The sequence below is a fragment of the Pleuronectes platessa genome, chromosome 6 (assembly GCF_947347685.1).
Source record: "Pleuronectes platessa chromosome 6, fPlePla1.1, whole genome shotgun sequence".
Lineage (NCBI taxonomy): Eukaryota > Metazoa > Chordata > Actinopteri > Pleuronectiformes > Pleuronectidae > Pleuronectes > Pleuronectes platessa.
The window spans coordinates 16,953,831-16,977,784 of record NC_070631.1 but is presented as its reverse complement, the minus strand read 5'-3'; the positions used below and the strand labels follow the sequence as shown (position 1 = coordinate 16,977,784).

The 23,954-nt window shown below is 40.5% G+C and overlaps 1 protein-coding gene across 1 annotated transcript in view; it reads left to right on the top strand.

Moving 5' to 3' along the window:
• Positions 1-21,918, top strand: part of LOC128442666 (probable G-protein coupled receptor 153) — a 33,589-nt gene extending 11,671 nt beyond the window's left edge. The window contains exons 2-6 of the mRNA XM_053425221.1: positions 3,004-3,626; positions 6,795-7,224; positions 14,146-14,335; positions 16,857-17,041; positions 19,202-21,918. Of these exons, the coding sequence (XP_053281196.1) occupies positions 3,253-3,626; positions 6,795-7,224; positions 14,146-14,335; positions 16,857-17,041; positions 19,202-20,041 (2,019 nt within the window). The 5' untranslated portion in view covers positions 3,004-3,252 and the 3' untranslated portion in view covers positions 20,042-21,918. The remainder of the gene's footprint in view (positions 1-3,003; positions 3,627-6,794; positions 7,225-14,145; positions 14,336-16,856; positions 17,042-19,201) is intronic.
• Positions 21,919-23,954: the final 2,036 nt, after the last annotated feature.

Sequence of the window (23,954 nt, the reverse complement as noted above, 5' to 3'; positions counted from 1 at the left end):
TTGTTGTGCAACCCCTGTGTACGGTGGCAGAGAAAACTCACACAATCGCATTAACAGAAAACACCAATGAAAAAGGCACGTAACGGAAATACAATCCCAATGGAAGTGAGCGATAAAGGATGTTGACAATGAAACGAGCAGAGTTACTTTCTGAAGAAGCCAGTCGCAATTGAAAATGTTATGCTTGTCTATCAGTACATGTCGTACACTTTTACTCTCAGTCCAAGAGCTGGAAAGTTGTTGATCTGGAACTGTGACTCAATGACAATGACAATAACACAAAAACTTCACTCCAACTTCACTGCTTAACCTGTGTACTCGAATGTGGTGTTCTTCCTACATTAATCTTTGTTGCTTCTAAAACTCTTTGGAGTCAGTTCAGATGAACTTTGGGGGGATTTGGACTCTGTGGTGGATTGTGCAACGCTGCTGCAATGTTTAGTGTTAGACTCAGCTGAGGTTTGAGTCCACAGTCAACACACAAACTGTGTCTATCCCAACCACCTGGGGATTCCTGGATCAAAGCTATCCATCATTCTTTTTATATCCCAGCCTGCTTTCATGTGTTCCTTTTTTTCAGGGTGTGATAACACTTTTCAACACAGTATGTTTTCTTTGATCATCTCTATGGTGAAATGTCAGTGGAAAAGTTTCTTTGTTATCATCTTTTTTTAGGATCTTCGTGTGTTTGGTATCACGCTATAACTACTGAACAGTTTAAGTCTCATGTGTCTAATGTCTCATGTGCCTAATGTCTCCCATACCGATACCAGGATTGGTGCCAAGTATTTCAAGTATATTAGTTTCAGATAAAATTGAAAGATTCTTTCCCTGGAAAGCACTCCTTCGCCAAAGCAGAAGTAAGCTAAAATGTCTAATTCCACAATGGAAAGTCCCACAAGTAAAATGGCGACATCACAGTATGCAATACTTAATATTGGACACTAGTGTTAACAATTGTTGTTTATTTCCAACTTTATTTAAATGTGAAGTTGCTGATTTATACTGTCCCTGTTATATTTAAGACTTTGAAAGGTCTTTGATATTTAGAATTTGCAGCTACTTAAAGGAAGTAATTGTTGTGTTTTTGTAGATGTATTAATTTGTGTTTAACCTGAGCCAGGCCACACAACAATGATAGCAATCATCACCTCTGTACAGGGTTTGTAGCATCCAGCTGTTAAAATTTGTAATATAAGTTTTTTGATGCACTGGTATCGGATCAGTTATCACTATCAGCCTATGCAAAAGTAAAGGTATCGGTGTAAGGAAAATGGTATTTCAACATCTCTAACATTCAGCTTCAGTTGGTAACCTGTTTTAAGTACAGGGTGTGTTTCCTCTAAATATTACAAATAGGTTTTTTTCTTTACCCCACAATGAGCCCTTCATATTTTATCATCAGGAGCAGGTCCTCTCTACTGAGGCAGCCTTGCTTTTTACAGTAGCCTAAAACTGGACAAACTGAAGACCCTTTGAAGGCTACCACAGGTTCTCTGTCATGTTTGGAAGGGGAGGGTGAGGTGAGGGGTTATTCAGCTGCAACATGCAACTTCGCCACTAGATGTCACTTAGTTCTACATGCTAAACCTTTAACTTCAGCTAAGTGTGACAGTGATTCAGAGTTCAGATTGAGGTTTGCCCTCACATCACTCTGTTTCACCACTGGCTGTCAGATGTCGTTTTAGCATCCTTTCAGTCGTATGGTGTTAATGTGTTGTCATTATTTGCTTGCTAACCCACGGTGCCACATTTTGCTTGGAACATAAACAAGACTATACATTGTAGATGTTACTTGGTAGCTAATTGATGTTGCTCTGTCTTGGCCAAATGGCAAACATGTAAAAAATGTCATTTCATCTCCTGATTCAAGGGGTTACACGGTGCTGCTTTAACCTTGTGCTTTAGCAGGACTGACTCTGATTGGCTCATAGTTGTTGAGAGAGGAGAGAGAGATGATGACGTTGCTCTTGTTATTTCCAGTGTCCCCTCTCAAGGGTCTTGCCCACAGCACATCAGTGTTTGGACAAGCCAAAAGACAGGAAATAGATGTGACACCATGCTCCAGCTGTGCCAAGCATTTTTCACACCACAGTGGATGAACCAAAGTCATCCTCTTCTGAAGAGTGTCTCTGCTTAGAACTGTGTTATACTGGAAATGACCCTCACAAAACTCAACCAAATTGGAGCAACCTATTCAGTTTTAATTGAGTAGTCGACTGTCTAGTGAGGAAAAAAACAAGCTGAAAAACAGAAACACCTGTTCATTATTTCTGGGAATTTTAGTTCTAATTCATTATTTGATGCTATAAAAATGTAGAGGAACATTTTGATTGATAGCTGAGACTGACTCACGTTTGGTCAAGCGAGCCACTCCATCCCCCGATCACTACTGTGCAGGCTGTGGCTTTAGCTTAATTTCTGATAGGTGGAGACTTGTCGTTCATCTTTACATACAGCTTATGATCAACACCATAAAGTGCTGTGCTAACTCTTCAGATATTGATTATTATTTATCGTCAGAGATACTTAGTCTATAAATTGAACTTAATTAAATATGCCAAGAATTAATTAATTATAAAAAATTGCTTTAGAAACAGCTTTAGAAATGTAATTTACTATAGGGTGATTTTTATTTTATTTTGTCATTGCATTATGTGCAATATATTCCCGTCATACATTTTGTCAATATTGATATCTCCCTGTGCACTACTGGAGCAGTTTGGATTGAGTGTTATTGAAATAGCAGTTGCACTCAACTGTAACTTAAGTCTTGCTCTGCAGACTGATTCCTGTTCTGTTTTAACTACATGAAATGGATGGCTTCAAGTATTAACAGTGATAATTAAACTGTTGTGATTAATATAACCCTATTAGTCCACTGGGATGAGGAATTATGTATGATTAAGGATTATTTTGACAAATATAATTTTCTTTTTATTCTGCTGACTCCCTCTGTCTCTGATCAATGTGTGTCCCTCTCTTTTCTCTCCCTCTCTCCAGCCTGAGGCTTATAAAGGAACTGGCCCGGCTCTGCCATCCTCCCCCTCTAACGTCCCACTGTGTCACTCCACTGCCATGTTCCTTTCCCGCTGTGTCCAACCCAATGAGAATGCACGCCCACCCAGATAGGATGCCTGCCTTGCCCAAAGCCCTGCATCCCCTCCTACCCATCACCACCTCCTCCTTCTCCTGGTGTGTACCTGCTTTTGCCAACAGTTCCTCGAGGCGCCTGCCCTGCCCCGCTCCAACATGGTGGATGAGATAACCACCATGAAGGATGACGTCATCAACGCCAACACGCTGGCTTGGCTGGTCTGCTCGGGCGTGTCTATCCTGGCCAACACTTGGAGCATCCTCAGCGTCAGTGCCAAGCAGAAGAAGTGGAAGCCACTGGAGTTCCTCATCTGCACACTGGCGGGCACGCACATCCTCAACATGGCCATCCCCATCACCATGTACTGCGTCATAACGCTGCGCCGCCGTCACTCCAATTACGAGTGGAACGAGGGTCTATGCAAGGTGTTCGTCTCCACCTTCTACACTCTCACTTTGGTCACCTGCTTCTCCGTCACCTCACTGTCCTATCACCGCATGTGGATGGTACGCTGGCCTGTGAACTACAGGTAAGATGGTTTCTGAAGATGGATTTAGATACTGTATCTGTCTCTAAGTGTTGTTGTGGTCCTCATACCACTAAAATGACATTTAATATTATGGCATCAACATTTCATTCCACAAACAATATTGTGATTCCAACAAAACACAGAAGATATAATCACAATGAAAACTGCTGACAGTGTGATCTGTAGATGATCTCCATGGCAGTGTGACGAAACACATGTTAGTTCCCTATGCAAAAGGGAACTAACATTTTTGGACAAGTCTGCACATTCTATACACACATTTTAACCAGATATATTCTGTAATTACAAATATGCCTAGAAGAGAAATTACTGAAAAGACATTTTAAGAGATAATATCATCCAAGGCTAAATACAATATCTGGCAAAGACACCTAGAGAGTTGATATTCTGACATTTATTTAAATTTTAGTCCTCTCCCTGCATTTCTGAGCAGGTTCCTCAGATAGGATTGGACCACTGTTTAGATCAATGCCACTTGTTGGCCTGTTTACATGTGTTTTTGATGGGGATGCTCTGCATCGGGTGATATCTCTCATGCCAACACCTCTTCTGGTTGCAGTTATTTGGGGTAACACAGACTGAGGCTCTGCCAGCTCTGGCTTCGTTCTTCATTTGGCTCCACACAACAAGTGATATTACAAAGTAACTCTGAATAATCAGGATGAGGTTTACCTCACATTAACGTTCAGCACTCTGCTGCAGTAACACTATGCTGGTCTTGTTAGACCTCCAAGACATCTGCTGTTGACACGTAATCAGATGTTCTGCGCATCAACTCTGCTTCCTCCACAACAAGCTTTTCAATGTCTTTCTGTCTGTATTCAGGGATACATGAGCGCTGCTTTAAGATAACTCAATACCCAATGTTTGGTCTTGTTGTATTAACAAATACTTCTGATGACACAGTAATACTATTTTGCTGCAATTTTTCTATCATCATACTTTTTTTCACCTGGTATTTTATCTGCAATGGTACATTATCATTATAATCAAACAATTAAAACATTGGTCACATGAAATGATCAGTATACACATTTTAATTTGTGTATCTTTAGATCATCTCTAGTCATCAGGCACAGAACAATAATTTGCAGATGCATTTATACTGGGGAAACTACAGGTTGAGCACATATGAAATCATATTCATATCTACTCTGCGTGCTGTTGAAATGGTGCAGAAGCTGGTGCTGTGGCACATGTGGTGAGAATCACTTTGCTATTGCCTGTCTCTTCCTTCTCAACAAGGCCTGATTGTACTTCCTGTGGCATCAGGCCTGCAGATGCTCAGCCTACAGTCAGATTGGCCAATTTCACAGCTCAATGCAGATAAGCTCATATGAAACCAGATATGCAAACTTCCTTTTAAATCTATGCTCAATCTTGTTATCTATATTGCTTGTGCTGCTGTCACTGTTGGTTAATGCCCAAAAAGAGATATCAGGCTTTACAGAAATGCGTTTATCTCCCTCGTCTATTGTCTCACTCATCTGACTATGTTGTCTCATCTCCTGTCTGGAAACACTGTCTTTTCCTCTCAGCAGCTCGTCTGCTTGTCTTCAACTCACTCTTCCCCCTGATATGATACAGTGATGGCTCAGGTGATGCCCTGCGTAATTGCTGTTCATCTTCCATTTAAATTGCCCCACGTTAGCCTTGCTGACATTGCATAGCGGCCTTTTCTCTGACATTAACTCACACTGAAGGCCTGATTATGAATTCTTACCTTGTAGTTCGGCAGCTGTTCTCTTCACCCCGCGCTCGCTATCTCTTAGGAGCATTTTCCCTCGCAACGCGCGTTCTCTGGTAATAGATTCAAGCAGCTTGATGACGTAACCTTCCCATCATATGTACCCCAGGCACATTCAGGAAAGGCTAGCATTATTACTCACGGTGACAACAAGACCCACTTGTCTTTGCACAGAGTCACAGTGCAAAGATAGAGGCCACCGCTGCCCCCTCTATGCTACTCACACTGTGTCATTGCGTATAAGCCAATGAATTACTAGCACCATATATTTTGAACTATATTTTTGATTTATCTCGTGTCAGGCCAGTGCTCCTCGGGAGGATTGTAATGAGAGGAATACCAGGATAGATGACATGCTCTGGTTCTCTACAGGGAGACTAGATTGGGTTTCCTGCCAAAACTGCTCACAGCCAACTGATACTGAATGGAGTCTTTACTGTATTCCTTCACAAACACAAATGAAACATGAGAAGTACATTTATGGTGGCTCTAGTATTCTGCCCCTTGTTATTATTATATACACTTTTAGTGCAGGTCCATTCATAGATGCTGGACTCATGTGACTAAAAAGGATTAAAGAAGTCCTGCAATAGATTGTATCTTTGAATTCTACAAGACACAATTTTCCTCTCTATATAGTTTCTTGCTGATGCCTTGAACCAGCTCATAACAACTATAGGTCCAAAGGTTTTGACAAGATGGCACAATCTTTCTTCATGTTTTGGAAATGAGAACACCAGTCGCTGCCTGCCACGTTTATAGATGTACGTGTGCTGCCAGTGCAAACTTTGAACAGTGGCTCACCCAGAGGACACAGACACATTCGGCAAATTGCTGGACTGTAACAATTACTTGGAGGTGAGAGGAAATAGAAATCCCTTCGAACTGAAATAGACCCAGATGACAAATAGACCGAGGAATGTGAAAAGCAATCTTTAGCCATCAGCAAAGCATTGATCTCTTTCTATTCAACTTCAGTTCATCTAAGTGATGACCATGAAGTTTTGGGGCCCGGACGGAACATGGTGTAGCTTTATGATTAAACTCTCTGCTGAAATATTTATTGACAGTCTGTCTTCTGCTTATGAAATAAAAGCAGTAAATTGTTGAATGCAACACACATCTTCTCACCTTTTACTATTTATCAATTTCATATAATTTCTCAACAAAGGTTTCTATATATTGTTTATGAGCTGTCATACTGTCTATTTTAAATCATCCCAGCATGTACATTAAGTATTTGTGGCCCAATTACTAGCACAGTTGGTATTAAGATGCATCAGAGTCATGGTCAAGAAGAAGACTTACAGGATAAGCAAACAAGTCTAAAGCTAATTTCACCTGAAAGCCTGAAAACAGTTCAAATTACTTCATGCTAAAATCGATGGTTCTTCCTGCAGGTTGAGTAACACCAAGAAGCAGGCGGTGCACACGGTGATGGGCATCTGGATGGTCTCCTTCATCCTGTCCACTCTTCCAGCAGTGGGCTGGCACGATACCAGCAACCGCTTCTACACCTCCGACTGCAGATTCATCGTGACGGAGATCGGCCTGGGCTTCGGCGTGTGCTTCCTGCTGCTGATCGGCGGCAGCGTGGCCATGGGTGTGATCTGCATTGGCATTGCTCTCTTTCAGACCTTTACCATTCAAGCAGGCCACAACGCAGACAAAAACAAATTTAACGTCCCGACCATAGTGGTGGAGGATGCCCAGGGGAAGCGTAGATCATCCATCGACGGATCTGAGCCTCTCAAGACGTCTCTGCAGATCACCTACCTGATCAGTGGCATCGTCTTCATCTACGACTTCCTGACTGGCTTCCCCATCCTGGTGAGTTCACTGCCCTAATCTGCAGTTACTGATAGAGCTGGTCCCCACACTTATAGTTCAATGGTTGAGTATTTCCTGGTTTAACATTTATGCAGATGTCAGACTGTTGGATCAGTTGTGACTGATCAATTAGAAAACACAGGCGGTGGTTTACCAGAATTTTCTGTTGGTTTAGAGTGATATAATGTTGAAGGAACCATCCCTCCATCATCTTTTGAGGGTGCTACAAGAACACATTAAATTGTTTCCATTTTCTACGACAATATTTCCATATGAGTCAGACGGTGAATGGCTTTTAGAAAACAGCCACACACACACACTAGCATACAGTGAGGTCAGGCTGATGGCAGCCATTTTTGTGACCTCTTTGTCTCTTGAGAGAGAGAAAAAATTGAACAGAGATGGTTGTGGTAAAAATAAGTAATTAAAGGGATAGTTCACTGGAAAATAATCATTGTCTACTATTACGTTTGACTTCAATTGTATTGTATTCTGCTGCAACCCTGTTTACCCCTGAGACTCAAGAAGTGTTTTGTGGACTCAAACATTTCACCCACCCTTCCATTGGCATAGAGGTGAGAAGATAATGATAAATAAAGGTGAATTAAAACATTTCTCTGAACTATCCCTTTATGGTAAAAAGATATGTCGGTGGAGCTTCTCCCCTGTAGCTCCAAAATCTATATCATACTGTTTTATTATTTACATGGACTTCAATGTTTCTGCTCATGTGAAGCTGTAAGTAGGTCAGACTGAATGAGTATGGATGGTACAATGTATCTTTATATGCACTCTAGTGTATCGTGTGTGTATGCGTGGGTGTCTGTGTGTGTGTGTGTGTGTGTTTGCGTGTGCCTGTGTGTGTGTGTATGTGTGTTGGAGGAGGGGGGGTAAGGTCCTATTTGAATTCTGTCAAGAAAATGACTGAAATTATAAACGCAAGGACAATAATGATAATAAAAGAATGATCTTGGTGACCTTTACAATTACAAACCCCTCTTCGTCTGGTTAATCCTGTTCTGTGATATAATGTGTCGGCCACTGTCCCAGGTCAATGTTACAGTTCATCACTGGAATCATCGTCCTCTTGTTGTTGTGCAGGGACGTCCGTACAATATTAAATACAGAGTCTAACTTCCTGGGGACATTAATCACCAGTGGGTTTTCAGATTCCACCTTCAGGTTCTCATTCATTTTTCAACAAGTCAGTTCATTGGTTTTCGGTGCAGACTTGACAGCCGGTAGAAAGCCTCGGGCTCATTGTTTGTGATGCAGCTTCAGTCAGCCGTCCTCTTATCGTACAGGCTGATCCGTTTAAGTTTTTTGGTTATAGCCTCTGCTCATTTTTAAGCCACAGGGCATACATTCTGAATCCTCAAATTTGAAAACTCTAGTTAAATGAGACCGACTTGTATAAGGTGTGATTTCTAAGTGGGAGAACATATTTATCTATATATATATATACTGTATATATATAATAAACCGCCTCGGTCCTGTTATGATGTGTAAAAGCCATCTGTTGGTACCATTTTGTTTTACATTAAACAACCTTTTTAATTAACTGTTGTACACCTGAGGCTCGCCAACCAGAAACTCCTGCACAAAGCACAGACTTTGTCTGCACAGGCCTATATTTTGAAATCTGAAGTTTCTTTGGCATATTCACAGGAGAGATACTCTTTAGGGTTCTGAGTTACACATTTGTTAGTATTTCCAGGAAGACTTGATCAATGACTAACCTAGAAGCAATGATTTAGACATGAATGGTTACTGTAGTGATAATAACTTTTACATTAGCATTATACTGCTTCACAGAAACCCAGAGGAACTTTTTGAAGTGTTTTTTTGCGCATGAGTCATAACCAAATAGCTTGATGTTATGTTGTGAGGGTGAAAACAGCAGATTATGTTTAAGATTCTATGTTGCCTCTACTCCCAAACTGCCAGCAAAATCCAGATCATAAACAATTTAATCCTGATTCTCATTATTTCTCAGTATACAATGGTTTTAAACACCCCAAGCTCGACTTATCATTTTTATGCCTATTACAATGTGTTTGAATTCTCTCCAAGAGGACACAACATAAAAAGTTATTGTTTTTAAAGTGGTCTGAAATACAGTGAGCTGAATGTAGGTTGTAAAGTTATGCTGCTCGGATCACCCATATATGCTCCCATAAGAAATTTATCCTTTTCTCACTCAAACTAAAAAAAAATCGCTTTAATTAAACTGTGAGATTTATTTATTTATGTATGTTTTTGCTTCTAGTAGCCACTCACCCTGTCGGGGAGGAGATTTTGGGGAGATGTTAGCAAGCCATAGTTCTACCATATTTAATTTATGTGAATAAATGTAAAGAGAATGAATGAACTTGATTATTATTTGGTCCTACTGGAAAGAGTCATTACTCAGCGCTTAAGGCACCACAGCTGCTGTTTGTGTATCAAAACCAATCAGAACACTGGAAAATGAGTTTTATAATTTTGTGAATTTGAAAAGTAATATAAAGAAATAAACATTAGAATACTACAATTACATAATTTCATAATTTATATAATCACAAATAATTCCCCAGTTATTTTTACATGTTTATTAATTAGTGTGTGTGTCTCTATACCTCCATGTTTGAGTTGATGACCAGAGGTAAAACTGCTGCTTCATAAGCTGGAAGAGTTTGTTTGCATACAACAACGACAAAAACGTCCTAGTGTGTTTCTGTATGAGTGTGCAGAAAAGAGAGGGTAGTATAGTAATAAAGAAAGATCATATTTCCTCTGCAGAGACAGAAACAATAAAGAGTCTGGTAGCCATATTTATGACGTGATGTAATGAGCTATTTAAATGCATGGAAATCTGTAACACACATAAATGAAGGTGGATATTTTTTTCTCATTGGTGTGGTCGCTATCGAGAAAAACTTGATTTGGATAGAGATGCACATATAAGAACAGAGCAATTATAGATGCTTCAAGGAAAGCAAAGCAATAAACGATAGTTATTTGTACGAGCAAGCAGTCAAAATCTGGCCAGTAAGTTGATTCTACAAGAAAAAAGAATATGCTTATTCTGCTAACATTTTTATATGAGAGTGAAAGCTGGAATGGTATGACATCTTTAAGATCCTTTGTTTAGTTGGCCTGTATTGGATTTTTGGATGATGGAGTGTGATTTCTGAAATTCAAAATCCGTTCAAAGATATGTGTAGAAATCTTTACTATACTGTGCAGCACCAACAACACTCGATGTATAACCGCCACGCTGCCAAAGATGCTGTCATAGATTCTTAGGCCTTAAGAGAGAAGTTTAAAAACACAGTGGCCCACTTAGAGGAATATGGTGTTTATTTACTCGCATTCACACACACACACAAAAGAGGGTCACACGACTTTGACTTTTGTGTCGACAGCAGTGGTATAAATGGTGCATGAAGTTTACAACTGCTACAGAAAAATAAGGGGAAAGGGGTTAGAAGAGCAGGGATAGGCTGGGACTGGAGTGATCAAAGTGACCAATGGTAGGGGGAAACATCAGCCACTGTCCCCGCCTCCAAAGTCTCAAAATTCGACTTTATAAGTGATTGAAAAAAAATCCTAAAGCATTGTTAGATTTTTTTATCTATTTTCTGATTCATTGTGTTGTATGGAGTCTGGATTCAAGTGTCTTCACTCTGGCTGACAATAATGAGGTTCTGTGTTCTGATGCAAAGCAAATCTGTGTTTATCTGGTGTCCTCATTGTCTCCACTGTCTTCGGTTGACAGATAATCAGCTCAGTAAACAAACAAGATCAGTATGAGGGGGAGACGTTAAAACTCGATCAAGTCACAAAGTGTGGGCTCCAGTTCAAGGGGTGAACCTGACATTAAGAGTTTGATTCAGTCAAAGTGCCCGATGCATTAGAGATGAGGATTAGACACAGGAGCAGTCACCTTTAATGAGCTGAGAGGGCACTCTGCTGCCTCACTGAGGGACTTGTTAGCTCTAATGCTTTTATAAAGGGCTCCTGCTCCAACTCAGCTCACTTCTCCCTAAACTAAGAAGCAGTTAAGGGGCTGTAATTATTTGTTGAGTCATTCCTACAATAATATTATTACATTGACTCAATTTAACTAATTTATTGATTAACTGAATTAAATCATTAGTTACAGCAGTAGCTCAGGTGATTACAAACGAGAATGGCATTCAAGTATTTCCACCAAGGCCAGACAGTCCCCTTACATTCTGCACCAAGTCGTGTTCACTTGGACACGGGTCTAATACTATTGAAGATACAAACTGAATCCACGTTATCTCAGCACACATGCAGTTACAAGGCTCTAGCTCTATTAACAGTGGCTTACAAAAGCATACGCCTCCATGAAACAACTTTCTTTTTTTTCATCAAGACCCATTCATTATCGACTTGGAAATCAGAGAAAATGTTAAATACCCTATCTTGCAATGTTGAGGAAGGTAGTTTTTAAAGTCCCTGGCTTCATCTCTTGGTTCCGATCCATTTGTCATATTTAATAGGATCCAATATTTATATCTGGTGTTGCGGCTATGTTCTGGGACCTCGCTGTCCCTCCATAAGGAAAGCCTGAGTTGGGTAGAGCACACATTCCTACCCTTCCTTCATGAAAGTGAGGCAGGGACAACAGCAGCTAAAACAGTAGCAGGCATCAGTGACAGCACATGACATTGGGTCAGAGTCAGTATGAAAAGGAGGTGCTGAGATGGAGGTGGGCGGCGAAGTGGCCGCAGGAAGAGCAGGCAGTTAAAGCAGCTTGAATACTGCACACAATATGAGCTTTGCCCATTAAAAACAAAGGGTGGGGATTAGTTAAGCCGTCAGCTGATGTGGGCTGAGATCTGCTGCTGTCAGCTGGTTTGTGGCTAAGCTTGACTTTGAGATCTGTTTGAACTAACATTATGCTCAGTTTATCTTGGTCCATGCCCCATCATTACACTAATTTTCATGGAAATCTGTTTTGTTGTTTTTGAGCAAGACTGCTGACAAAACACACAAATTCAACCATCCAACAAACATAACAGGAATGAGGCAGCGGTATGTATGCTGCTTGCAGTTTGGTCCATGTCACGTTTGCCAATATCTATCAAACAAATTCAATCAAATTTTATTTGCATAGCCCATATTCGTCACAATATGTCTCACAGGGCTTTAACAAGGTCCTCTGGTCCCATCCTCTGCCCTTCACCTTCAACAAGAATAAGGAAAAACTACCAAAAAAGCACTATTAACAGGGGGAAAAAAACTCAGAGAGAGGCACATGTGAAGGATTCCTCTCCCTGGATGGACAGAAGTCCAATAGATGCCGCATGTAGCTGTGAACGTCGACAAAATTACATATATAAGAAGAAACAGTTTGTAACATATTGTAGGACACAATATGTAGGACGGAACCTGAGACGTGATGCTCAGTGTTGTTACCCTCCATTTTTTACTTTGTGCCTAGCGTCCACTGGGAGCACTGTAGCTTGAATATAAAAAAAAACAGAAGGTGTGTAGTCAGACCAAGTGTCTCCTAAAGGTTTTAACAGAGACATCTCACTGAAATTAGGCCAAATACAACACTTAATAACAGGTTCTGTCGTCAGGCTGGTGCTGAACTGAAATCCTTTCTACAGCAGCTGATTAACCTTGAACCTCGGTACCACAGTCATACCCGGTGACACTGACACATTGTTTTCATTAGTTGAAGCCTCGGTCATCATGCAAAGTGTTTGATAATTTTTTTATTGTTGTATTTTCAAAATGTAATTATAAGTCATCATGTAATCCTTGTGTAGCTACAATGACAATTATTTTACTGTAATGTAATTTGAGCTGAATTTAGTCATTTATTTTGGTGATCTGATAATGTAATCTGGATTACATGTAATCCTTAATCCCCAACCCAGATTGCATACAACAGGAGTCATTATTAAACAAATACGATCTGTTTAATTTATTATCACCATCTTAAAAAGAACCTGAAAAGCTGCAGGTAGTGTGTTAACTGGGTTTTCACATTAGATGAAAAGCAGCTTTGTCAGAACAATCCATTCAATCAATGCTAATATTTTATTTTACTTCAGTTGCTTCAATGGATTTCTGGTATTTGGAATTGAACATAAGATGTTTTCAGACATGAAGTCCGAAGGTGTCCACATAAGTCGGTTCGGACTTTCTCTGGAGTTTTATAACAACGCAGGAGGAGATTCGAACACGATTACAACAACACAGAAATCTCCAGAGCGTTCAGTTGAAGGGTGATGAAGGAGGCATACGTTTGTATAAATTCCGCTGCAGAGATCAGATTTTAGTTTACTGCACATCGGCTCTAATTACCAAGAACTCTCAAATCTCGTCGTCTTTCCAAGTTGACGTCGTCCTCTGTATTTTCTTCATTGTATGTATTTATTTTTTTACAGTTTTGCATCTGTCATGCTTTTTCAACACCCCCACCCTCTGGAGAATCTCCTGCTGTGTTCTGACATGGGTTCACTCAGATATTATCCAGAGTTCTTACCAGGGGGTAGGCAGGAGAAACTCCGGAGAATATCCGACTATACCTTGAATACAATTTTGAAACTAACAATTTAGTAGCACTTAAATGGCACTTACTTATAGCACTTTGTAGTTTGTGCTTTATTTTTGAAGAAATTGTACTTCATTGATTCTTGTTGTTCTGGGTTTGTACCCTCGGGGTCGAATGCACTGATTGTAAGTCGCTTTGGATAAGAGCGTCAGCTAAATGAAATGTAATGTAATGTAATGTAATGTAACTGACATTTTCGTTGGTCACATACAGCCTTTCCAGATAATTTCAGGAAAATATCTGGAGTTCAGTGCATGTCTGAAAGCTGCTTTAGTAAGCAGTCTCAAGTCCTCACCACAGACTATTACAGCTGATTATGGTTTGTTCTCGACACTGTGCAGGTGGTGAGCTTTGCCAGTCTGAAGTTCGACCGCTCTTACAACTGGATGGTGTTGTGTGTGCTGTGGTGCTCCATCGCTCAGTCCATCCTGCTGCCCATGTTCATCTGGGCTTGTGACCGCTATCGTGCCGACATCCGCATGGTGTGGGAGAAGTGCGTCGCCATCATGTCCAACGATGACGTGGATGAGGGTAAGTCACTTTCAGGTGTCAGCCTCCCGCCCTGCCCCTCCCTTTTCCCCTCCTCCTCCTCACCTGAGCATGTGAATGATTCCTATCTCCCAAGACAGCTCAGTGTGGAGTATTGACAGTAGTAACGGCTGTTTGTCCGGTCGATTGCTCCATGAGAACACACACAAAGTGGGCTGACTAAAAGGCGTTCCTAAGATGATTTTGTTTATTTTTGTAGTAGTCCTATATAATAGACACTTTGCTATAAAATAGCAGCTGTAAAAGCTGTTGGTTAAAGACAGTAGGCATGACTTGAATGTCTGGAAACCGAAAATGGTGCCGTAACGTCATCTGGACTGACTTTGGCCACAGGAATAACAGTGACAAATGGGATTTATTAACCTGAACAGGTTAATAGTTGTATAGGTGAAATTGAAAGGAGCAAAATATTATACATTATATATTTATCTCAGGTTTCTCCATTCGAGATATAAAAATAACTCCTGATTTCTAGCTCATGGTGCAGGTTTAAATTACCCCTTGACTCTGGAGCACCCATGATCTCTGGAGCTCCACGCCCTCATCCTCTGTGATTGCACTGCTTGCTGTTCTAAACATTAAACCGTGCAATTACAATCTGCCATCTATTTTCAGTCAAATCAATCAAACTCCCAAGTTAAACAAGATAGAAAAATGGATTATGCATCTGTGTTTTTATGGAGATATTGAACACTATTTGCTAGTCTCACTGATTTTAGCTTGACTGAACAAAGGAATTACCACGATAGGTTGTATGCATTAAAATGCTACAAATCTGCAAACTATTTGAGTTAAAATTATCTTTTATTTGAAGTTATTGACATTTATTCTAATTTCAGGGGGTTTTATCAACACCTATGTGCACTGAACTATCTTATCTAAGTGAATCTAATAACAAACATATTTACACACTTTCTGCCTATTTAGAGGGATGTTTTTAACATTTTATAAAAACAGCTTTTTAACAATAGCATCTGTGATTTTGTTTGTTTGTACAAGTTACTTAAATAAATAATTTTAATTCTGTATTTTTAAGGTTAAGGTCTGAAATCAGTGGTCAAATGTTATCATGTGACCTATCATGTGACCCTCGGTTATCAGGTGATGAAACTGAAGTGTCAAATATGTTTCTATGTATTTTTATATGTGGTGTGTACTTAACAAAATGCTTTGGGAATATATTGTGTGACAAATGACATGTGTGGTAGTTTTTTTTTTTTTTCACTCCAATGCATTTAAACTGGACATTCTTCCTCTAGAATACCCTGTCATGAGATGATAATAAAAAGGGACATTTCCCATGTATTAGATAAGTTACATAGTGAAAATGGAACAAATTTACTAAAGCTGAAAAGCATTTTCATGTCATTATGATGGTCATATTTTCCTCAAGTCACAAAGGGATGAAGCCAAGCTGTTCCTCGAAACAATACAGAAATAGATTTAAATCAATTATTGATATACATGCTGTATATAAGATTTATTTATTGTTTGTTTTAATTTACTTTTATTTTTTCAATGTGGGTTCACACCTAGTCGTCAGAATACTGTGTATTTTAGAGGCAGAGGCAGAAAGACATCATTACAGAAGTATGAGTGTGTGTCCAAAGGGACTGAAAATGAAACGTTTCACATGGAATCACAGACACTTCAACACAATTCGTACCAAAACGAGGTCACATGATAATCATGAGAACGTTGGTGGACGCTGTCTACGACCAGATCGCCACAGTTCATGCAAACTAATGACAGTATCAACCATCTGTCTTTTTCTCCTATTAGCTCTGTTTAAACTCAACCTGATCTGAACCCCTTCTCCCCTGTTTCTAACCTTCCGGACCTTCTGACCCTCTCCCCCCTGACACCCTTCCCAATAACTGCTCCATGTCCAGCAGGAGCCATAAAACTACACAGGGGATATATCCATATATTCTATGTGAAAATTAACACTTGCCAGTTCTCTGTTTCTTTCCAGAGGGCTTGCCATGTATAACTCATCACAGTTGTATGTATAAGGATTGTTTCCTGTTTCTCCAAAGTTACTGACCTTGCATGCAAGCTGCCTGTGCAAATAGCCACTCTCATCCTCCATCTTTTGGCCCAACATTTTCCTCCAGATCAGCATTTTACACCCATCTCCTATTGATCTTGAATGAACATGAATGCATTACTGGGAAACAAACTCTATGAGTATTCATTTATGCACAAAGACCACTGAACCTTATTTGGTGACTATTTGGCATTGCTTCTAAATTCAGATCCAACCTGTGGCTTTTCCAACCCCTTATTAAACATTTCAATTTAATTATTGGGCATTTTTGTGGCATTTTTTTAATCTAAATTTAATTTTCCTGAGGAGGCTCGTAAGAAAACACAACAAATTAGAGAACAATTGAACTTGTCTCTCTTATCTACTCGTCTGTCTGTCTGTCTGTCTGTCTGTCTTGTGTATTGAGTCCGTTGCTCTCTAATCCTGACGCCCGTGCTTTTCTGCACTTTGCAGAAAACAGCCAAGATGGAGGAATTCATGCCGACTTAATATATGACAGACCATATGACTATAGCTCGGCGCCTGAAATCGTGACGGTAGACCGTAATGCCAAGTATGAGTTCTCAACCTTAGAAAGGGGGGTTCTGCAAGGGTATCCATTGAGGGAACAACAGGAAGATAAAATGCAGTATTTGCAGGTATATTTTCATTGATTTTCTTCATTTCTTTTACCTGATCAATTGAATTATTACTAAATGATACTTCATTGCTAATGTGCATGGTGAAATGGCCTTGTGGGCCTTTACAGTATCTTGCATATTGTGATGCTATCTCTTCAAGATATGCCATTTATTCTTTTCTTTTGTCTCATGAATCAAAAATACACTCTTACTGACTACTGTTAGGTAAATATGACCATCGGGCAGCTCCATCAACATGTTAGTAGATCATGTGTCTATCTATCAACTAGTTAAGATGTATATTAGCCATGGAGCTACATGCAACAAAGGGCATTTTTATCTTGTAAGAGGGTAAGAGTTTAGTAACTGACTTACCTTTTACATTTCAGGAATCCGTTAAGGTTTCAGGACCACAAACATCTGCTCATGTTCTACCCATAAGCATTATGTCCATTGGATCCAGCATCCATCCCAGTCAAATGCAGACCTATGAAATTCTTCTTTTCAGCCTGCATTCACACCAAAGCTTGTGCTAACACACAGCCTTCTGAGACAATACAACAAGACACTTTTTCTGCTTTATTTTCAATCCTGATTTAACTCAATAAGCTGTCAAATCCAACCCAAAATCAGATATCGGATCAGACTGAATGAAAATGTCTGATTGAAAAAGTTAAGAAGATTTTTTTTTAATCTAGCTGGTATTGGCCTGGAAGACTGTGGTGATATTATATACCGAAACTCTAGAAACTACTGATGCAACCCACACAGTATTAACTTCAACAGAGCATCTTAACACTGTGTCATCTTTGTCATAAACAACTAAGCGAAGGGCTTTCGTTGCCTCTGCACAGCCCAAGGAATTACATCCACTCCAATAAATTGTCTATTGAGTATAACAAAAGTGAAATTGGTGAACACCCCAGATTTCTACCATTCCGATGAACCTTTCAAAGACCAAAGTGGAAACAGAGATGTATACAGTAGCTGCCATCACGTCAAACCATCACTCCATACATTGTTTTGTGTCCGATTCGCCTCTATTCATGACATTAGATCCGTCTGATTGCAAAGATTCACTCGAGTCTGTTATCCACCGCTGTGTGTGTGTGATTGGGAAACAAATGAGGTGCATTTTTTTCAGTGTCAGGAGGTCATCAGTGATACAGTCAGGTTATTATTGTGGCTGCTGGGGGCGGGGGTTAAAGGCCTAGTCAGAACATGGGTCAACAAAAATCCAATCACTATCAAATAGCACCTCCATTTGTGATTTGCTACTGCACCTCTGAAGTGGTTTGATTGCAGAATAAAGCTTCTTTGGCTTTATTTGCTTGTTAGCTGTTAGTATTTCTCTCTCTCTCTCTTTCTCTCTCGCTCTCTCTCCCTCTCTCTGTCTCTTTCTCTCTCTCTCTCCATCCTGCCAAGTCCGTCCTGCATCCTCCTCCATTTTAATGCCTGTGCTGCCCTCTGCTGTTCAGCTCCTCTCATCCCCCCCCAACACACTCACATGCTACTGTATCGTCTGTTGTCTCATTTTGTTTATCTGCATTTACCAAAAGCCGCCACTGGGGGGCAGGCTGATATCAATCTTGTGGCTCTTGACGTCACCTTGACAAACCCTTTCTCTCTTGCATAGTTGTCAGAACAGAATGGAATGTGAGTATAACGTGTAGGGAAATATCAATTTCTATTGCAGTTTAATTTCCAAATAATGGCGACGTTATAAGCCTGCTAATGAAAAACATTCAGTCTTAGGGATTTGCTAAAAAACTGTTTAATACAATTCTTATAATCTTCGATAACAGCTCATATGCATGTAGGATTTTCCACAAACACATTAACTGAATGATGGTACTAAAGATAAATTCTGACATAACCTGAACCCGGTGAGAGAGAGATTTTCACTGATCTACATAAATGTCATCAACTCAAAAGCAGGTATCTGGGGTTCCTGTTTGACTCAAATGACAGCCCAGTATCAAAGTGGCACTTACGGCCCATAACCTTGAAGAATCCTACATGTACTATCTTGTATGTAGCTTATAATGTAGGTGAATCAACAATAATGTAACATAGCATTAATAACTGTGGAGTGCCAATTCTGGCCTTTGTGATCTGGATTGAGTGTCTGTCAAATACATCTACTGACTGACAGGATTGGTCTGTGTCTTCAACCAGGTGCCCCCTACAAGAAGATACTCCCACGACGAAACCGACATGTGGACCAGCGACCGGATCCCCTCATACCTGCACCGCTGGGGCTCCACCGAGGACATGATAGTGAGTGCCCACTACAGCTCCACCTTGCTGCGCCACGAGAGGCGCAGGAACAGCCTGGTCTCCTACCACGAGGAGAGCCACCATCACCATCACCCGCATCGCAAGCGGCGGCGATCTGAGGACAGCATGCACTCCCTCAAGCACCTGCCGCGCGTGGTCTGCAGCGGCGAGCGCTACGAGGACGAGCTGCTGTGTTTCAGTCGCGACGAGGTGATCAACTTTATAGACGAGACGCCGCTGCCGAGCCCCAGGAAGAGCCCGCGGCGCAAGTCCACCATCTCTCTCATCCCCAATGTGTACGAGCAGCACACAGTCATCCTGCCTCACTTCCCGCTCACAGACTTTGAGCGTGAGCCTCAGGCGCTCAGGAGACTCTCAGAATACAAAAGGAGCAGCAGTTGGAGCCACTCGCCCGAGGGTACCCCCAAACAGGAAAGACCCGGTGGACAGAAGAGCCCGGTGGCTTGTGGTTCCAGTAGAGGTCACCGGGAGCGCCTTCGGGACATGAAAGGACAGGGTGAGTTGGGCTCACCTGGGCGCAGCCAGCACACTCCGGGACACTCCCCCTGTCGGCCCAGGACAGGTGGTGGAGGAGGGTCTGGAGCTGACTGGAGGCATCAGAAGCACCTGAGCAAGACAGAGAGTAAAGGAAGCACAAACAGTTTTTTAAGCACACCCTCTGCATCGTCCTCAGGATACATCACCTTTCAGTCTGACTCGGTCGGCTCCACCACCTAAAAGCAACGTTTTCCCTTTTGTTTTTTTAAAGGTGTCCTCTTGAAAACCACTTGAACATTTGTGGTTATGGAAAAGTTAATCATTTTGGCCTTTTAACGCGTGCCACTGTTTTACAGGCTACCACCGATAAATAGGCTTCAGTTATCCTAAATGGCCTTTGGAGTTTTTTCTGAATGGACCTGATGTAGATTTAGTTTGTAGCCTGGTGAAAAGGTTGAATGATCCCATCATTCAGCTCTCACGTCACAGAATATCAACAGAGGACACTTTTTGTTTCCAGCACTGAGACAAGGAAACTGTTTTTAAATGGCGTGAACATTCCCACATCTTGTTTTTGCTGTTTGATATTGTTTCTAATGAAATACTCAAATAATCTGGGGAGGTAATTGTTAGGGTGGTGTTTTTCTTCTTTCTTTTTTCTCTTTTTGCACTTGGAACTGAAAAATTACTTTGTGTTTTATTTGGCCCTGTAATGGTTGTGTTTTGCTTTATGGACACATTTGCTTTTAAACCAAACTTTCCCTGAACACCACTCATCTACGCTGGGTCTTCAGGTTACGCTTCAACACACATATTTACTTTACTTTGATCTATTCACATTATTATTTGCTACACATGAAAAGTTTTGTAATGCACCCTATGTTGAAAAAGAAACTGAGAGTGGTTATCCCAAACTCTTTAGTTTCACAACTTACTGTGTGACCCCAGAGTTTCTTAATGAAAATGTGAAGTCAGTTTTAATAGAAGATTGATATGTCATGTATATATGGAGGAGGTTGGACTTATGATTTCGGTGTTCTTTATTGTTTAATGAAACTTTTACTTAAAGCATTTCCCCACAGTTCATATTGTTCACATGTTCATGTCAACTTTGGTTTGATCCTCAAGAACCACAGTTGTTCGCCACATTGCGTATTCACACATCAGAACATCAGAACTGGAAATGGTGCTTTATCCTCTGCAACTGAGCTGGTCAGCCATTTGTTTCAGTAACATGTTAGAAAAGCACCAGTGATGGTCTTTAGCCGCAGCCTCCAGGCCAACTAGATGTAGCATAACGTGATGATGGTGTCCAAACCCACAAACATGTTACTGTACGGAACCCTGTGAATCGAATGGAAATGAAGTGTAACGACTTGGAGTTGTCAGCATTGTATTTGATTATTTACCTAAGGACATTACACTGAGACTACTTCTGTTCTGGAAGTTTTTTTGTGATTTGTTTGGCCCCACCAAATAATGTCAATTAAATGTAAGCATCAGTCAGGCATACTGCCAAACAATTACAGTTTAGACTTTTGTATAAAGAAAAAATTTGGAGAGAAATTGGGCTCATTTCACGTCACTAAAAGGTGTGAAAAGTCTTATGTTGACATAAAATTGCAGAACCAACATTGAGCTTTGACTTTAACTGCGATCACGAATGTACTTGCACAAATTAGATGTATAGTCTAAGTATCAAGATAATATGAAATGAAAATGTCCCCTTTGACAGCTTTATTATTTGTGAAACGTTTTGCTGTTACCATCCAGATTATAATGTTTGTCACATATGATTTCAGTCATCTGGTGTCATTTAGATGTTTAGTTTGAATTCTCATGTAATATTGTACCACTCAGTCATTGCAGCCTTTTTGATTGGACAAGTTAGTAGAAATGTATATTTCTTTGGCAGCATAACGCCACAGTCCCCTGTCAATATTTGCTCTGTCATAAATTCTTTGCATTTTGTTGTGTTTACAATTTTAAAGTATCCTTTTGTAACATATTCAAAGAATTATGATTCAAATATGAATGATGTTTAATGTTATGATTTTCTCGTGCAAATGATGACTTGGTTATAAAAAGATATGACTGATTAAATTCACAAGACGATGCTTCAGAGTGTGTGTGTTGAATGTGTTGGGGAGTTTCCATTCATGAGTTTCTCTCCTTTTCTTTTTGCTTGGTGCAGATTTATTTCCCTCCATAAAGCAACGATCCTCAGCTTCCAGTCAACAAGGTTGCATAAAGAATGAAGGCAGGTCGTTAGGTGAAGACCAAGGTTAAGTGAATTGAGATTTAATTTAGTTCAGTCTCACTCATTTTGGCAATATCCTGCTCCCAGTGAGATATGGTCATTTACTTTTTATAAAAAAGGTATTTGAATGTAGTTCCATACCAACTTCTATTTTTGCAATAATCTGTAAACACTTAGATTGACACCCATAGATGGATGGTAGCTATAGGTAGCTGGGCAGGTAAGCAGGAGGGTGGTTATGTAAATAGATAGCATGAGTTGTATCTATTATATCTATAATTTTGACAATTGGTGTAGTTCCAGTGAGAGCAGCTTATTCTTCTTACCATTTTCCTCGAAAAAGGGAGGGAATGATGATGACCAATGTAGGTTTTGGGCCCGGTGATTAGTTAGTAACTAGCTAAGCAAACCTACTGAGATGTGTTTCATGTCAACATGGACACATCAAGGCAAATAATGTAACACTGCACAAAATGTAACGTGTTCACCATGTAGAACATGAACAGAGTGGGGCAGCGGAGGCGTTCTGGGCCCATAACCCTTACATCTCTGGTTGGCAACACTTTTAAGACGGGTCGGTGAGTCGTGTTTAAGGTTCAGTGTGTAGAATTTAGTGGTGAAGTTGCATGTTGCAGCCGATTACTCCTCACCTCATCCTCCCCTTTGAGACATGACACCCTACGGTAGCCTTAAGTTGTCATAAAAACTCAAAAGGTGTTTGGTTTGTCTGCTCTGGTCTACTGTAAAAAACATGGAAAAACGTTAATGGAAAGACACAAACAAAAAAACATTTCCAGGAAATTTTCATCAAAATCTTCCAGAAAATTACCAAAAGATATTGAAAAATCATTGACAATTGACAGTTGATTATGTTGAAAAATATGTTGAAAAAAAAATCAAATGTAACGGAATGTCTTGGAAATTAAACGGAATAAATGTAAAAGATTTAGAGAAAATCACTAGAAAAATGGAACTACCAGAAGATATCCCTGGACATTACTGAAGCAATAAAGATCCGGATCTAAAGAAGTCAATGTAGTTTGAAGAGGGCACTGCTGGGTCTTGGTGGGGGTCTGTTCTCTACAGAGACCATAGTTTCCTATCGATGCCTCAGTGTCAGATGTGACAGGGCTCTCTGAGCACGGTGGTGTGGTGCAGTGCGGTGAGCTGGTTCAAGCGCTTTCTTTGAGCCAATCGAGATTTGTATGGTGTGTTGTGGGTCCAGATGGAACTTGCCCGCGGGAAACCCTTGTCCAGCTCCATTGTATGAGAGAGAGTCACGGTTAATCAGGAGTCTTTGGGAGCGTCACATATTGTTTGTGTTAATAAGTCATCAGGAGATATATGTGACATAGAAAACCATATTCTGAGGCTGCGCGGAACCTCAAGAAGCCAAAGAGGACAGAGGAGCGCACTTCATCCAAGTCTGCTCTCTTAGGAGCGCTTGACTGGTCCCAATCTAATGCAAATAACTTACTCTCTCCATCCCCTCGCTTCTCTGCAATTAAATACGTTGCTATTCTTGTGGCTAACCAAACTAGGCAACTTAACGAATGCTGAGGAGAGTTCATAGAAACTCTCAGAACGAGTTTTAAGTTCGTTCAGTGTGGAAGTCACGTGGCTTTACTTTTTCCTGGATAAAACAAACTTCACCTGAAAAGTGGATCAGACCAAAGAAAAAGCTGGAATAATAAAACAGTTCAACTTATCATTAGGGGGTTTGGAGCTGTGAGTTGAGTTGTTCATAGGGTAAAACCAAATTAGAGGCCCTGGCTGGTTCCTGCACTGCCCATGAAGCGCGCACCCCATGCACTTCCACGGTGTCTTTGGAGCGTCTGAAAGAGTTGTGGGCGTTCCGAGCAATTCTCCTCGCTGTCAGGTGCCTTCCTCTGC